At 38.4% G+C, this 15,917-nt stretch overlaps 3 protein-coding genes across 3 annotated transcripts; all 3 read left to right on the top strand.

Annotated features, from left to right (window-relative positions):
* Positions 1-700: 700 nt before the first annotated feature.
* Positions 701-1,851, top strand: LOC115621089 (pyrroline-5-carboxylate reductase). Its single transcript, XM_030514622.1, has 2 exons — positions 701-1,586; positions 1,647-1,851. Exons 1-2 carry the CDS (start codon positions 808-810, stop codon positions 1,708-1,710), a joined length of 843 nt encoding a protein of 280 aa, XP_030370482.1. The 5' UTR covers positions 701-807; the 3' UTR covers positions 1,711-1,851.
* Positions 1,852-2,281: 430 nt separating this feature from the next.
* LOC115621199 (coiled-coil domain-containing protein 124) lies at positions 2,282-3,430 on the top strand. The gene is made up of 2 exons (XM_030514778.1): positions 2,282-2,831; positions 2,963-3,430. Exons 1-2 carry the CDS (start codon positions 2,374-2,376, stop codon positions 3,144-3,146), a joined length of 642 nt encoding a protein of 213 aa, XP_030370638.1. The 5' UTR covers positions 2,282-2,373; the 3' UTR covers positions 3,147-3,430.
* A 7,365-nt stretch (positions 3,431-10,795) lies between these two features.
* Positions 10,796-15,094, top strand: LOC115620297. Its single transcript, XM_030513479.1, has 3 exons — positions 10,796-12,973; positions 13,036-13,952; positions 13,989-15,094. Exons 1-3 carry the CDS (start codon positions 10,808-10,810, stop codon positions 15,082-15,084), a joined length of 4,179 nt encoding a protein of 1,392 aa, XP_030369339.1. The 5' UTR covers positions 10,796-10,807; the 3' UTR covers positions 15,085-15,094.
* Positions 15,095-15,917: the final 823 nt, after the last annotated feature.

Genomic DNA, 15,917 nt, shown 5'->3' with positions numbered 1-15,917 from the left:
ACTAAAATCGGATTACTAATCATATACTTGTATGTAGTTTCCATAGGTACAATCATGTTTAAGATGTATGAAAAATTTTTTTGTTTATGATAATGTCCGAGTTAAAATTGAGTGCATTGCATATATTATATACATATATTTTTATGGGTTTTCAAGCTTTCAGCCCCAAAGCTAATATTCGTATTTGTATTTATTATTTGTTTTGTAAAATATATGTATGTATTATACACCGATTTGAATCAAATCTTAGATCAGATAACCTATTCAATGTGTATATAAAATATTTGTATGTACTATACATATACATATATACATATACGACTATACATGTACCCTTCAGTACGTCGAAAGTGTGATCATCAAATTAAATTGTATATGAATAGTGACGCTAAAGCTACACATCTGCATTATCTTTAACAAGCGTATTTTCTCGCTAAGCCCTGGAATTCCCTAGAAAATAAGATGAGCCAATATATTCTGCTTCTTCTGATCTTTGATCTGTTTTTGCACGAAATTATAGTTTTTAAATTTCCCGCACAAACTGATTTTCTTATCGAGTACATTTCTTACTGTCAACATTATACTGCCAAGCTGAAAAATACTGTACTCCAAATAAAAAAAGGTTATATTTTAAAATCGAGTGTAATCGAAAAGCTGCCATCGACAAATTTTTCCGTCAACATATCATACGAACTCATGCATACAAACATATGTGTGTATATTGTAAAAGAAATTATTACTGGAGAGGAAAATCGCTGTTGGTTGCAAACAAGTTTTTGAAAAAGTCGGAATCAAATTAATTGCAATATGGCAAAATTGGACGAACGCATCGGGTTTATTGGAGGAGGCAACATGGCATTTGCAATTGGTTCCGGGTTGATTGGGAGAGGAATAGTAAAGCCAAGCCAAGTTCTGACATCGGGACCGCACATTGAAAACCTCGCACGATGGCGCGAGATTGGCGCAGGCACCACAGACGAAAACAACGAAGTGGTGGAGCACACCGACATCATTTTTATTTGTGTAAAGCCACACATGTTAGAGCCCTGCACAACTGCACTTAAAAACACATACGTGCCGTCGGCCAAGGATGGAAATAAACTATTCATTTCAGTGTTAGCAGGCACAACTGTGAAGTCTTTGGAAGATAAATTAACTTTCTTCGGCAGCTCAGAAATTAAAATTATTCGAACAATGCCAAACACGTCAATGCAGATCGGGGAAGGCTGCACTGTCTACACGGGAAACTCTCATGTTACACATCAAGACCTTGAAAAGGTGCATTTAATGCTGAACTCACTTGGAGTGGCACAGCAAGTGCCGGAGACAATGATTGATGCAATATCTGGCCTCTCTGGCTGCGGCCCTGCTTTTGTTTACACGATCATCGAGGCTTTAGCAGATGGAGGTGTTAAGCAAGGAGTACCACGACAAATGGCGTTGCAATTTGCTGCTCAGACGTTGCTGGGAGCGGCTAAAACGGTGCTTTTGACTGGAAAGCATCCAGCAGTTCTTCGTGATGAAGTGTGCTCGCCCGGTGGTTCTACCATTGTGGGGGTCCACGAATTGGAAAAAGGGAACCTTAGGCAAGTAGCGTAAATTCAATACTTTAACAGTCTAAACAATTTATTCCATCACAATTGCAGGGCGACTCTGATCAATGCCGTAGAAAAATCGGCGCAGCGATCAGCTGAGCTGGGCAAAAAGTAAAATAGATACGGTATCCTATATCGAATATTTTCAAAATAATACGCTTATAGCTACATTAATATGTATACTTGCATATATCCACATAGGGATGCACGTATTTCCGCTGAGTGTGTGTGTAATATATGTACATTTATAAAAATATATATTCTTGCTTCTTAGTGAAATAAAAATTACTCTTGCAGCTGACTTTAATTTTTATTAGTGAATAAATCAGATTAGATGCAAATTTTTCATGTAGAAAATATTTGGGCAGCCCTATTTAAAGTTGATTTAACAACCAAAGTATACTTCAATGTATTAGTTTTAGCTGTAAGTACTTTCTTTAGGGAGTCTATTTAAATATATTTTGTTTGCTAGGAGGGCTTTTACAAAACAAAATTAGTTGCAGGAATACCACTAATGATTCGAATGAACTTGAGAGGAAATACCAAGTGTTTGAGCAGCTGATCGGTCTTGAAAATACTGATGGTACTTAATCGTTGAATTGAATGAAATACTAAAACAGTATTTAAAACTATCGAAATTTGTCCATCTTTATCAAAATAGAGTGTCGAGGAAGTTCAACCATCGATATTTTATAGGCATCGTTAGAACATAATAACTAAAAACAATAAAATCACAGAAACACGGCCACTTAGTATTTGCACACACAACAACAACACCATGCCAAAGAAAATGGGTTTGAACTCAAAAGCAGTGGAGGCGCGTGAACGAAAGGATGCAATAAAAAAGGCAGCGCAGGAACGGGTGGCAAAAGAGGCAGAAGATGTCAAGTGGTTAGATGATGACAAGAAAAATTTGGCGAAGCAGCGCCGCCGCGAGAATGATGAATTAAAACGTGCAGAAGCTGCACGTCGCAAGGCCGAAGCAAAAGTACTGCTGGACCAGGAAATGAGCTCCATACGAACGCAGGGCAAGCAACCACTTGCAAAAATCAATCGACAGCAGATATTGGAAGAACTGGACAAAAAACAACGAGTCATTGAAGCAATTAATTCTGCCAACAAACCCGCCGCTCGTACTGTCGTGCAGCAAAACGTTGTCATTGAGGAGAACCTCAATCGTGCAATGGCAGATACATGTCTAGCTACAAATGTTGACCAGGCCCTGGCGGTGCTGAGGTGAGAACTTTTTTCTGTATGGGTTGGAGTGTATTAGGCGGTACCTAAAAAGAGTATATCTACTAAAATATTAACTTAATTGGGTTTTAATTTTTTATAATATAAATTTACCTGCTTGTTTTAAATTTTAGCATTAATGATGAAGAAGATAAACACCCGGAAAAGCGTATGCGTGCAGCGTACAAAAGCTTTGAAGCCGCAAACCTTCCTCGCATTAAGGCGGAAAATCCTCAACTCCGTATGTCCCAGTGGAAGCAGCTACTTATGAAAGAGTGGAACAAGTCCCCTGATAATCCATTTAATCAGGGTCGTTAAGGGACGAGTGCGCAATAAAGAGCTACAAATAAAGTTAGTGCAAGTGTGCATACTCTAGTGACCGTCAGTTTACTGGCACCTAAATTAAATGAAATGCGCTAAAAGCATCGGAAAAGTATATATCCTTATTTAATTCATAGAATTTAATGTATTAGTCTGAAATAAATGTAACTTATATTTAACAAGCAGACACCTTACCGAAATGACCCACTGACTCAACATCGACACTGCTACAAATAAACCAGAAAGAAAAATTAAATAATGTTACTATTATGCCACCCACACCTTTGAGCGTTGAATTTGCTTTCACTTTGGCCCGGCATTATTATGTATTTTTTTGCATTTTGTTTTCTTTATTTAACGTGAGTTTGCTTTATATAAAAAAATAAGTCATAAATGTGAATAAAGATTACAGGTATCTGAGTTTCTTCATACAAATTGCAATATAATTAATTAATTGTTTATGTTAACTTATTTAAAATTGGAGACGAATTGGAGAGAATCTTCATTTTAAAGGATCTCACCTCAAATACTGAACAGACTTATGTACTTATTTATATGTCAACATACATATGGATTTGCGTATTTTATCCCATTTTATATTACTGTAAAATATTGAAAAACATCGCAGCTTATTGGTACAAATAGCTGTAGTATGCACCTAAATTATAAAAATAAAATTGAGTACAAAAGAAAACACTGTCAACATAATTTGATTGCGTACGTTCATGATTTCTACGAATGAAGTAATTTGAACATTTGTTGCCTCGGTCATTGTTAAACTATAGTATTTCTTGCTCTTTTGCGCAAAATGCACATCAATGAACGCTTCCGCTTTCACTGTCATTGCTATTCGGGAGTCTCAACATTTGTCGATGACAATAAAACTATAATGGAACGCTATAAAACTTGTCCATTTGGATTTTTGCATAACTCATAGTTAAAATCAAAGTACCATGCCAAAATGAAAGTGCAGCTTCGTAACCGTGTTCTTAGTAAGTAGCTTAGTAGCTATTAATAGCACCTAATCAGCATTAAAAATATAATCCCACAAGCTTTACAAAACAATTAAAATGTTCCAGAGCAGTAAATTTCAATTTCAAAATGTAAACAGTGGTCTTAACAGTAGCTCTGTTAGTTGTTTTACAGCATGGCTTGTGGCCGAAGTGCGTGTACAGCTACAGCTGGTTGATTGTGCTTTCTTTTAAATAAAAATTTCTTTGACTCAGCTTGAATTTCATTCAGTGCAAGACTATCGAACGCAACGGTCGTGTTCGCGAAGAGGCAGAAAGTGCGCAAAAGAAATGTTAAACGAAAAGTACGAGAGCTGTTAAAAATAATATTTGAAATAATCGTTGGTATTGGTTCGTTCTGTGAGTTTCTGCCGCGTTGACTCAGAAGTGGCAAGCAAAAGAGTAAGATATCACGGACGAGGAATAGCGTGAAATAAAGAAAACTTCAATTTACCTTTGCACGGCTTTGTAAATGGAAATAATAAAACGGTAGTTATGCGCCGTTGCTGTGTGCATTGAATACCTTTGCACTCTCGAAAGTAGTGAATTGTGGTCATTTTCTATAAAGCAGCGTCCACAAAGAAAGAAACGCCTCATAACTTCGGAAGCCAGAGCCAGCATTTTGGGTAAGGCAATAACTAACATGGTCGTGTAACTTATAAAATGTAGCTAATTCGTCGGAGAACGACAAAGATATGCATTGTACACTCAGGAAAAGACTGTATTCATACAAATGCACCAAACGAGTTCCACATCAATAATTAGGTAAATAGTATGCGACAATGCATAAAAATGACCAAGTTTCTGCCCTGAGTCTTTTGTTTTGTTGGAGCTGATCGACAATTTGGCCTCTTTGCCTTCTTCTGTTTCTGTTTTATAACTGTAGCTTGGCAGTTTTTTTTTCATTGCATTTATATATTAAGAATCATTTCGATATATAATGTTCTAAATGCTTGTATTTATTATGGTAATAATTTCTCCAATACAAACAACAAATTCTTTCGACATAAACATATGTACCTAGATACATATGGTCATATTTTGATTTCTATCTAATTTCGTTGACCCAAATAAAATCGTGCCGCTTATTCGGCTTCAACTTCTTACTAACAATGCCGATAATTGCGGACCAAATATGTTAATTTGTAAAGTTCTTTGCTCTAAACTACTGTGGTATTGCATTATTTCAGGCGTACCGTTGAAGTTTTCATGCATGTTATTTTATAGAGAATACATACCATTGAATTATTATATAAATTGATGTTCGAAGTTACTGAGTTCGCGTGATTATAAACATTTTACGGGTATGTATATACATACATAAATATGTAGCGTGCTCAGCCAATCATCTGAATTATTTAAGCAGCATTATTACACATATGCATGTACTTATCTACATAATTACAAATTATCTTATGTACTATTTCCTGGCAGCTTACCTTTTATAATAAGTTCATTAGAATGGATTTAGCTGTCTTAACAACATTTATCAGGGCCCACAGATCAAAATTTGTCAAGCCTAGCATATAGTTATCCATTTTATGACTCATTCCAAAACTTACTCGAACTTTTTGATTTCTTCTGAGTTGAAAACATACATTTTGTTTGCTTGAGTCCGCTCTATTAATACTCTTAACCCCAAACACGTATGTGCGTTTTTCGCTCCATTTATGATAGAATAGTAGAAGCTTAATATAAACACTTCATAAGCATTGCACACAAATATATAGTAGGAAAGAATTTCACCATTTACTTGCCTGTGCTTCTTACAAGGGTACCAGATTTTCTTTTTTTATTGCCGCTGCTGCTCGAATCAAATATAAAATTATAAACACGAACTGTTACTTTCATTGTTATTCTTTAGAGACCATAATTTTGCGTAGTTTTCGTCTGAAACGACCTACCTTATTTAGCTAATGAGGAATTGAGTTTCTATATAATATGGCTTGACTATAACGGTGTGACATATGTTTCATTTTTTTGGCTCTGCTTTTGACCCGCTAGGTAATTCTTATGAACGCAGCTACACACATGTATGTATGTATGTACATATAAAAAATGTGCATGACTTTCAAATATGCGAAAGCGTTAGTTTTTTCTACACTGAAATGATTCATCTCTCTTTTTTGATTACACACCAAAAAAGTGAAAATTTTTCCAAAAAATAAATGAAATTCAATGTCACTGACCAATTTTTATGACATATATACAAAATTTCAATTTGCATATATAGTTGAAATATTTGCATATTTTAAGCTCGTGTCCTAATAAAATTGTGGACATACCACACATCAGTCTCGATACTCGCTCACATCCACATACATGAAAACATTCTGTGGTGACAACACTGGCGCACTCGGCAGCGAATATTTGTGCATTGGCCGTTAATAAGGTCAGCTGGTAAATTGTGTAAGTAAAAGCCGTTGGTCGAGAGTGCATGCATACACTCAGCAACTTCTGTGTATGTGTGTGTGGGAGGGCAGTGAGTTTATTAATTTTCACTCATTTTAATTACATATGCTCCACAGGCTACCAATTTTTCTTTGGCGCCATTTCAAACTGGAATTTCTTAGGATTAATTGTATTTTTCAAAGCTAAAATACAATTTTGCTAGACTGTAAGCAGTTCTCTTCCCGAACTCGTTTCTCTCTCCTTTCTTTCTCTCTCTCTCTCTCTCTCTCTATCTCTCTATCGGTATACGACTGTTAGTGTATATACGTTTGTATTTATACTGCATATGTATGTGCGTCAAAAGATCAACGAGAAATTTTTGGCTGGCAAAAGTGAAAGTCGCTGCTGCTACAACGGTGTTGAAAAAAAAATATAGAAAAGCGGCAAACAGGCAGTGGTTTATAAATCAGCTCTTCAACGACAGTTTAAATTAAAATCGGTTATTGACCAACTGGGCTTTAGGTTTGGCCTCGCTTTGTTTTACTTTTGAAACTTCCTTCTCACAGTGCTTTAAGTCTTGTACTGCATAGGGAGCTTATTTTTTGGATTGTTATTACTTTTACAACGATGGTCATTACTATTGGTTAATAAAGTTAAGCTATATTGTGTCTTGCAATTATGGAATAGTTTGTTTGAAGCTTTGAAATTTAGACGCTTTACGTTTGCAAAAAGTAAAAGTTATTCACTTTAGTGTTTCGGAAGCGCATTTGATTTGTTTTCTACATAAAACTAAAATGGAATGCGAGAGTCGTGCGCGCAGGACCGGTTAAAACAACCCTGAACTTCAAAACATAAATAACAATTTTTTATTACTAATAATAGATGAATAACAACAACGTACATATGTATATATTCAATTGCATAAAATAGTTAAGTGCATTCTATAAATATACATAAAATCTTATGAGTGCAAATAAAATAAAGAAAGCATCACCGCAAGTCAATTAAAAAAATGAATGGAATGCTATAGTCGTCTGCTATACAGATATGCATATTAATGAAGTGTTTTTTTTTCGGTAATGAAAATTTTAGTAATTCAAATGAATAAATTAGTATTTAACAATAACAGCTTCTTGCTGTGCATGAACAAAGATTACATTTCCGGCACTAACTTTCATTATACGAGTAAAAACTTGACAAAAAACTAAAACAATGTAACTGTGAAATTTGAAAACAAAAAGCCAAGATACATTTATGGGAGCTATAACAAAACGTCTCTAGCGGGGAGTCATAGACACATCGAAAGCTAAAAAAATACTTGTACATACCCAGTTTGGATTAGTGATAACACCTCGTATACTTTGCAAAAGAAACGTGCTTTACCTACTCATTTTGTCAGTGAGATATATATCTTATTGCATGCTACTGTTACTATACTATGTATTTATTCTTAATCACCCTGACAAGATGAGTCGTTAACATGTCCGCCTGTGTGTCTGGATCTCCAGAAGTATGAGAGCAAGATTTACAAATTTATGGTTATTTTTCGAAGCTCAACAAAATGTGTTAGCCCGTGCTGACTAGCTGACAGATAGATGTTTTGTCATTCTGTGCACATATATATAACGTATATCCAGCAATGCTGGAATAAAAAAGGGAATTATTGAAGCTAACATCTCTTAAAGTTATAGCTTGGAAGCTCTTCGTCCCTATAGCCATTTCACCCATTGACTTTTCGGTTTTGTAAATTTATGAAATATGAAACATTCAAAAGAGTGGATTTGTGGACTACCTAATGAACAAATATATTTTACATTGTCTAAAGCTAGTAGTCTTCTGAATTCTAGTACGAGTACATATATACTGAAAGGTGTACTATGTACTTATACCAAATAAAAAAGGTTGTTGGTGTAGAAATCATAGAAAACGCTCGTATGTATAGGAATGTAGTTTGGAACTTTAGATGGAGATTGAAGCTTATATTTAAATATTTCTCCTAAAGAGAAATGGTAATGCATGTACGTGTTTGTCCGTTGCTTTCTAGTGCCGTTCGGTTCGTTTTCAAAGTCGATTTTATCGAACTGATGTATAAATATAGCTACACTACTTTCCTTTGTTTTCGCCACTTATAAATATAATTGTGGATTATTGCATGTTAATAGAAGATAGTTATACTATTTGTTTTACTACGCTTCTTAGTTAGTGGGAACGCTGTCTAGGTCTTATGCAAATAAGCTGTTGAAAGAATGACAAGTCGTCTGAGAACTGAAGTATCTACTTCCTTATATAAACAATTTTTACACTCACGTCGGCACTCAAAACTGTCCATCTATGTACGTACGAGTACTTGTACATTTTATGAATGTATGTAAATTCAAGCCAACAACAACGACAACGAAAACTGGGCAATTGGGTCACAATTTATGAAACTTGTTTGCTTTTCTATAATTTGTTGTAAGCGCGACCGACAACATAGCATATTCGCCTATCGACAAGGTAATAGCGAGAATAGCATTTTTTTTACATACATATACACTTTCTTTCAATGACATTAAAGAGAACATAAATCCAGAGTAGGCGAAGGTACATAGTTTTACAAATATTTGAATCATTTTTACAGATACCCTGACTCACTATCCTAATATTTAATCAATTTCGTAATGAGAGGCATACGGGAATAAATCAAAACTATGCTGTTTGCCACTAATAAATGAAGCGTTGGAAAAATTAAATTTATTACAAGGTGTGTTCCAAAGTAAACAAGACTTTAAAAAAAAAAAAAAACAGAACAAATTGTTTTTACGGCAAAATCAATTTACAAGTATAGTATATGCAGTTCAGTTTTGACATGAACCAATGCGAAAATATTTAAAACTATAATACGAGTAAAAGACGTTCATTTTAAACCCTTTTTATCCATACTTGTATGTGTATTAAGCAAGAATAGATGGCTTATAAACATGTCTTATTCCTATGTCTTGAATATGTGCAAATGCTGCTGCTGTACTTGCCAATAAAATTTGGTAGCATAGTGTAGTGCTACAATAAGAAGAACTCTCCCAATGTTTATTTATATTTCAATGTCCATTTGTTAAATTCCCCAGGAAGCATTTAAGAAATCCTTAAACTGAAACATACTTGGCAAACTAAACTTTTCATTTCAATGTCATACAAAAAAAAAATTAAATGTACATTTCAGTAATAATAATAATCTATCATTCTCTTTTGTTTGAAAAATACATTTTTCGCGACACAGTAAATTGGTTTGTTTTCCCTTCATGCCTTCATTTATTCAACCTAATTGTGGGTGCAATTTTTTTACTTCCCATCTTAGTACCGACTTTCTCCTTTGAAAAAAAAAACTTCTATTAATATTTTCTTTAACTGGCACCAGTCGATGCCATATTCATACTCTTTTATCCGTTTGTAAATTTTGTGCATTTGGTTTTGTTTACTTCGTGCGGAAGCGGAAATGGAAGCGGGCCCGAATGTTTTACTTTCCTCGCTTGCCATTCATATCCACATAAAACACGCAAGTCAATATGCATTTTTCAGTAACAAAAAAATGCCACAAGTGCAGACATTTCTAAAATTAAGATTAAAAAAATTAAAACGAATACCAATATAAATTTTAAAGAAGACAAACACTTTCCCTCATTCCGTCACGTTTTTAAACATGTACATACCTTTGCATAGATTTATCATTCTATCATTATTTATTTATCACTATGTACGTACGTATATATAAACATTATGAGTCATATAGTATACATAATTTCCCATGATAAATGTATAGTTCAAAAGTCATTTCTTAATAGCCCCTTACAAAGCACCAACTCATGGGTAACATGACAATAACTTGAGGAGCACTCTTTTAATGGCATCGTGAAAAACAAAAGTGTTTGTTTCGGGGTGGTGATCATATGCTCAGAGACCGGAATTGGCGCTGAAATTACAGCAATAACCTAGCTAGTAGCTAGTCTCAATTAAGTTAAAGAAAGTAAACTAATCGCCTTGTCAATTTCGCCAAGGCTTAAATACACATATATATATATACTTGTATATAGTATATGTACAACTGTGGAATGACGTGCTCAGCAATTTTTTATTTCTGTAATAAATGTTACAATCTTTTGTATATTTATTTAGCTATGAAATTCAAGATTTCAACTCTTTTTAAGTCATTAGCTAACAAAAGGTGGAAAGTAACATTATTTGTTTTTCCTATACTTCCAGCAATTGACTTTGACACGCAAAATGCAGACCATAAATTACTGCGTTTTGCTCTTGTTTCTGTTGGCGAGCTCTAGCCAAGGCACAACGACAACCGACACTGAAATACCGTCCAGCCAATTGCGTATGGAAGCAAGAGGCGGAGACTTATCTGGCGAGGAAGATATAATCTCCACTAGCTACGTCTTGCCCAATCAGATATTTAATGATGGCAAGCCATACTATGCTCGACAAGATCCTGTTTCTGGGCAGCTGGACTTTAGCGCCAAAAAGCCGGCAGGCATTGAGCCCGCAGCAAACGAGGTAGTCGATTCTAAGGAGAAAATCGTACTGAGTGGAGGCGGGCCAAATATACACGACTTTCTCAATCTTCCCGTTAAGTATTCCTCGTCGAAATTTGTATACCCACTGGTGTCTAGCTCGTATGCCAACTTGAAGTACCAGGGCAGTAATAAGAACTATGTGACGAATAAAAAACCAACATCAATTATGGCACCAGTTACACCTCCTCCCATTCATAACGCCAGTAACTTCTTTACGGTGCCAACCACAAAACTGACAGCAGTACCTCCCACTACGGCCGGTTACATCTCAAGTTCCGCAGCGACACCTAACTTGGTCCAAACAACCACAACCGTCAAAGTAGCTAGCACCTCGGCTCCAACTAGTGCTAGACCAACGACTACAAAGAGCACGACAACACGCCGCCCTGCATCAACTACGACTACGGGAGCGCCAGTAACGGTACGCACCAGCCCCACACGAAAAAAGTTTGTGCCAATAAAGAAGACCACTCCGATGGCAAACAGCACAGCAGTGGCTAAGAAACAGCTTCCATCCACCACGACAGCAACGCCATCTAAGCCGACCCAAAGCAGCCACATAGTGGATTACACTACTCACCATCCCACTCCACAGGCCCCCATTTTCCCCACAGAGTCAGCATCAACCGTCAAAATTTACACTTCAAGTAGCAGTCCACCTGTGGTCTTCACCGAAGATCCCATACGATCGACTACAGTCAGCGAACCGGCCTTCAGCCACATACCAAATTTGGAACCCGCAGACGTCTACCACACATTGGGCAATAAAAAGACTCAGGCGCAGGAAGCTACAGTTAAGCCTCCGATGACGCTGGGCGATATCTTCAACAGTCTAGTGGAGGAGGAATCTGCTGTGGCTCATAATTATCAGCAAAATCAGGGTTTTGATGCCTCAGGAAATTTAATCGAACCTATCGCACCCTCCAGGCCGTCCCCATTCGCAATGCAACCACAATACCTTCCCAGTGTGCCATTACGGTCTAAAAACTATACCACCTCGTCAGTGTCCGATGGCCAAACGTACGGGCATCAGGCACCTCTACCCGCTAACGAACAGAAGATTATTTCAGGCAGCCAAGAAGTCCACAGCAACGAGTACGTATCGTACCAAGCACAACAACCACACGTAATGCAGTATCGTCCAACACCTGGTCAGATAAATAATGTGGTCATCTCACCTGGCCAACAGTCAGCTTCATTTGTGTTGGGCAGCCAACAAATGGGGCATCTGAATAACGTCGGCACTATAGGGAATAATCCGCTATTATCAAAGGATACGCCCGGGGTGCAATACGGCCAAGTTATAAATGAGGACATAGCCAGTATTAAACGTCCAGTTCCACCGATGCCAGAGATGCCGAACCCCTCCTTTCAACAAAACGAAAACTATGCGCCATTCGGCTATGGTGAACGTCCCCCAGAAGCGCCCTCGCCCTACCAACAGCTGCCCTTAATCGGTTCCCCTTCTCGTCCCACCAAATCGTCTGTTCCGAACCGGTCAGAGAGACCCATGCTGTCAACCGTTGTGAATTATCAACAGCCCTCTACGCAGTTACAAGCACATCCAACTGAAGGACCCACTGACAACTCAGACACGAAGGAGCTTCTCGTCTCGACAAATATACGATTCCCCGCCAACGATGAGTCCATGGAGCTGACTTCTTCAGCCGTCTTGCCCGGTCCACCTGCGGGCTCACACATCAATGGTCATGCTCAGCCGCTAAGCTTACAAAAAATCAAAAGCAGCAACCCTGTGACCTTTCCCTCAAATAAACATGAGAAAGGTGCGAGCTCTATCAGAAACCCCAATTTGGAAATACAACAGCATGAGGTACTTACCATGAGCCAGCACAGACAGCAGCAACTGGTAAGCATATATTTAAATTAGATCTCCATATACTCTTACCTCGAATTCTCTCTACCTTACAGCAATCTGCCTCGCAACATCCTGGCGGCAACGAACAATTCCCACATTCCCCATCCCAGAACATGGAGCCACCACCGCGTTATCCTCACAACCCAACTGCGCCGCAATCACCCCCAACTCCGGGACATCGACCACACGAGCAGCCAACAGGACCTTTTCCCCATTACAATGAATTCCAACGCAAAAATTTCCAGAGCAACAGCCGAATCAGCATGGACCTGCCAAATATCTTACCGCAATTCCGACCGAACGCCAAAATTTCCAATGCCCATCCGCTTAAATATAAGCAGGATCCCAGTAACGTGCACAGAGTCGCACAGGGCATGAAGCGTCCATATAATACCGGGGCGCCTCCGCAGTTCGCACACCGCCGCCAGCCCCTAGCTCAACAGCAGCTCCAGAGCCGTTACCCTCTTAACAGAAAGCCTGAATACCCACTAAGTCCACCACCCAATGGCGTCGATATAAATAGACGAGTTTATCGACTACCGCCCTCGCCCTATGGAGAACAGGGGCCACAGCCTCCTTCTGAACGGTTGCATGTTCCTCGCCCCAACGTGCATTTAACAGAGCGGCATGCGCCCTCAGGCGCATCTACCGGGCTATACAATTTCGAGGAGGAGGACTTGGTTATAAATGACCCACCACAGCCGGTGACGTCCAGCAAGGAACGTTTGAGCGGCGATGAGAAGAAACTAGAGCCTGTAGTCACACTTCAAATGCTTCACTCGCAGAAAAAGCCGGTGAGTTTGCCGAATGATGATACCGGCGCCGGCGAGATCCAAGTGACGGCCGACATGGACCCACAAGAAATGAAACCGTATTCACCTAACGAACAGAATGGCCTCTACGTTGTGTTTCCCAATGGTGGCGAGAAATTAAATAAGGCCGGTGCTGGTGAAAATATGAAAGCTCCGTCGCTATCTTTTTCTCATGCGGAGGCACTCACCGGTAGTGAGTATCAGAACACACCCTTCTCTGTCATACACGACCAGCCGCAGGAGCCGATTCTTAAGAATAAGAAACTTCAACCGCAGCAGCCCAAGGTTGAGAAAATACCTAGCGGCCACTTCCCCTATCCCATTGAGAAACCGGATTCGTCATTAACTGAGTTGCAGCCGAAGGCGTCGGTGCAAGGCGTATTGATTGCACCTATTAGGGATGCATTAAATAGTGGAACAGAGGTGCCCATCGCTATTGCCTACACACCAACAGAGCAGCAACCGTATCTTCGCAACGTTGCCGAAAGGGATCAACAATTCTCAAACGTAAACTTGGCCACGCCAGTTATCAACGAAATACGAAATAGTGACACGCAAACGGAGGACGATCTAAGTGCAAATTTTAATTTGCGAGGACAAAATTTTGAGAGAGATTTCATGGCCCCTTTTTACCCCAGTATTAGTGTAGGCGGTGCGAGCGATGCCACGCCAATGAACTCTCCTCTGAACAGCTGGAGCATTGTGCCCACAACGACCGCTCATTCAGTATACGAAAAGAATAATATTAATCGTGCCGATGTCGAGCCTGTAGAGGAAAGGCATACAGAGGGGGTTATGGTTGAAAACACCACGGAGAAGTCCATCGACTTGGACAGTTTTAAGCCGGAACTGCAGGGCGGTTTCAAGCCAATATATCCACCTAACTTCAACATCGAGAGAGGAGAGCAACCTAAAACTCCCACTAATGAAAAACTGAAAGTATTGGAGAACACGCAGAAGCCTCTAGCATTACCATTAGTTAGTCAAAACGCAACGCAAATCCACTTGGACGCTCCTACAACCCGTCCAAAGACAACGATTTCCTCCAGTAGCCCAACCCCATTGACGCTCAGCACCATTTTAAGTACGTCCCCCACTAAGAAGGGACCAATAACCAATGGAGCAGAAGATTCCGTGACTCCTCCACAACGAAAAGCCACAACCTTCGAGACTAGCCTGGCCGCCCTGCTGTTCGGGGAAGACGAAAATGTCGACGACGCTCGGAAGACTGCAAAGACCAAGGGTAGCCCCCGGAATGTGCCACGCATGGGGCCGCGGAGCCTGAGCTGAGTTAACGGCACTAGACAGCGGTTATATTTAATTTACATTAAATTTGTAGATATTATTTATTCGAAGCTCATATAAAATGAGTAACGGCATTTAAACAAATAATGTGGTAATCTAGTTATTGATTCACGCTGTAGCTGTAAGCCAAACTCCACTTAAAATCAATGGACTCCGACAAATGTATTTCTTTACGGCTTTTGTGAATCTGATTAGAAGGACAAACTCGAAGTTCTGATTGGATTCTCGAATCGCCATTATTGAATAAAATAAATCGTGTTGGGAAAATTAATAATTGCAACTCAACTCCAACGTTAAAACTTACATACACGAAAAAGGAACCCTTTCAATATAGTTGTTGGTTAGGATCGTAATAATCTCTTCAGCCCATACTTTCAAATTATCATTGCCACTAAAATCAAGTGCTGAACCAAGCCTGGTTGCGAATTTAAGGGAACAAAAATTTTATAAATAATAGAACTTATACATGTGCATGATTATTGCAATTTTTTTAAACAAAATTTTAAAGTGTTTTAAGAAATAAATATTTAAACATCATTCATTTAGTTCGTTTTTGTCGGAATCTTGGATTTTCCCTTATTATTTCTTGAACTTAATGGGCAGTCTATTAAAACAAATGGCCACATTTTGGGGGAATTGGGATATAAAGAAGCTAAGAAGTTGTGTTGGAGTGCGCCAATTTATATAGCTTTGACTGTTATAATATATCTTTTCGTTTCTATTTTTCCAAAACCTTCACTCTAAATCCTATTTACTTATTTTGGTTTTCGTCTACGATCCACAAGTTATGCAATATTGTAGGTATGACAAATTTATAA

Source organism: Scaptodrosophila lebanonensis, unplaced genomic scaffold (assembly GCF_003285725.1).
Source record: "Scaptodrosophila lebanonensis strain 11010-0011.00,11010-0021.00 unplaced genomic scaffold, SlebRS2 tig00000024-arrow-pilon, whole genome shotgun sequence".
NCBI classification, from domain to species: domain Eukaryota; kingdom Metazoa; phylum Arthropoda; class Insecta; order Diptera; family Drosophilidae; genus Scaptodrosophila; species Scaptodrosophila lebanonensis.
The sequence above is the reverse complement of the archived record's forward strand: the minus strand, read 5'-3'. Positions and strand labels throughout refer to the sequence as shown.

Coding starts and splice junctions, on each gene's coding strand:
- LOC115621089 (XM_030514622.1), top strand. CDS start 808: ATGGCAAAATTGGACGAACGCATCGGGTTTATTGGAGGAGGCAACATG. Junction 1,587..1,646: donor TTGGAAAAAGGGAACCTTAG/GCAAGTAGCGTA, acceptor TCACAATTGCAG/GGCGACTCTGATCAATGCCG.
- LOC115620297 (XM_030513479.1), top strand. CDS start 10,808: ATGCAGACCATAAATTACTGCGTTTTGCTCTTGTTTCTGTTGGCGAGC. Junction 12,974..13,035: donor AGCACAGACAGCAGCAACTG/GTAAGCATATAT, acceptor TCTACCTTACAG/CAATCTGCCTCGCAACATCC. Junction 13,953..13,988: donor GAAAATATGAAAGCTCCGTC/GCTATCTTTTTC, acceptor ACTCACCGGTAG/TGAGTATCAGAACACACCCT.
- LOC115621199 (XM_030514778.1), top strand. CDS start 2,374: ATGCCAAAGAAAATGGGTTTGAACTCAAAAGCAGTGGAGGCGCGTGAA. Junction 2,832..2,962: donor CAGGCCCTGGCGGTGCTGAG/GTGAGAACTTTT, acceptor TTTAAATTTTAG/CATTAATGATGAAGAAGATA.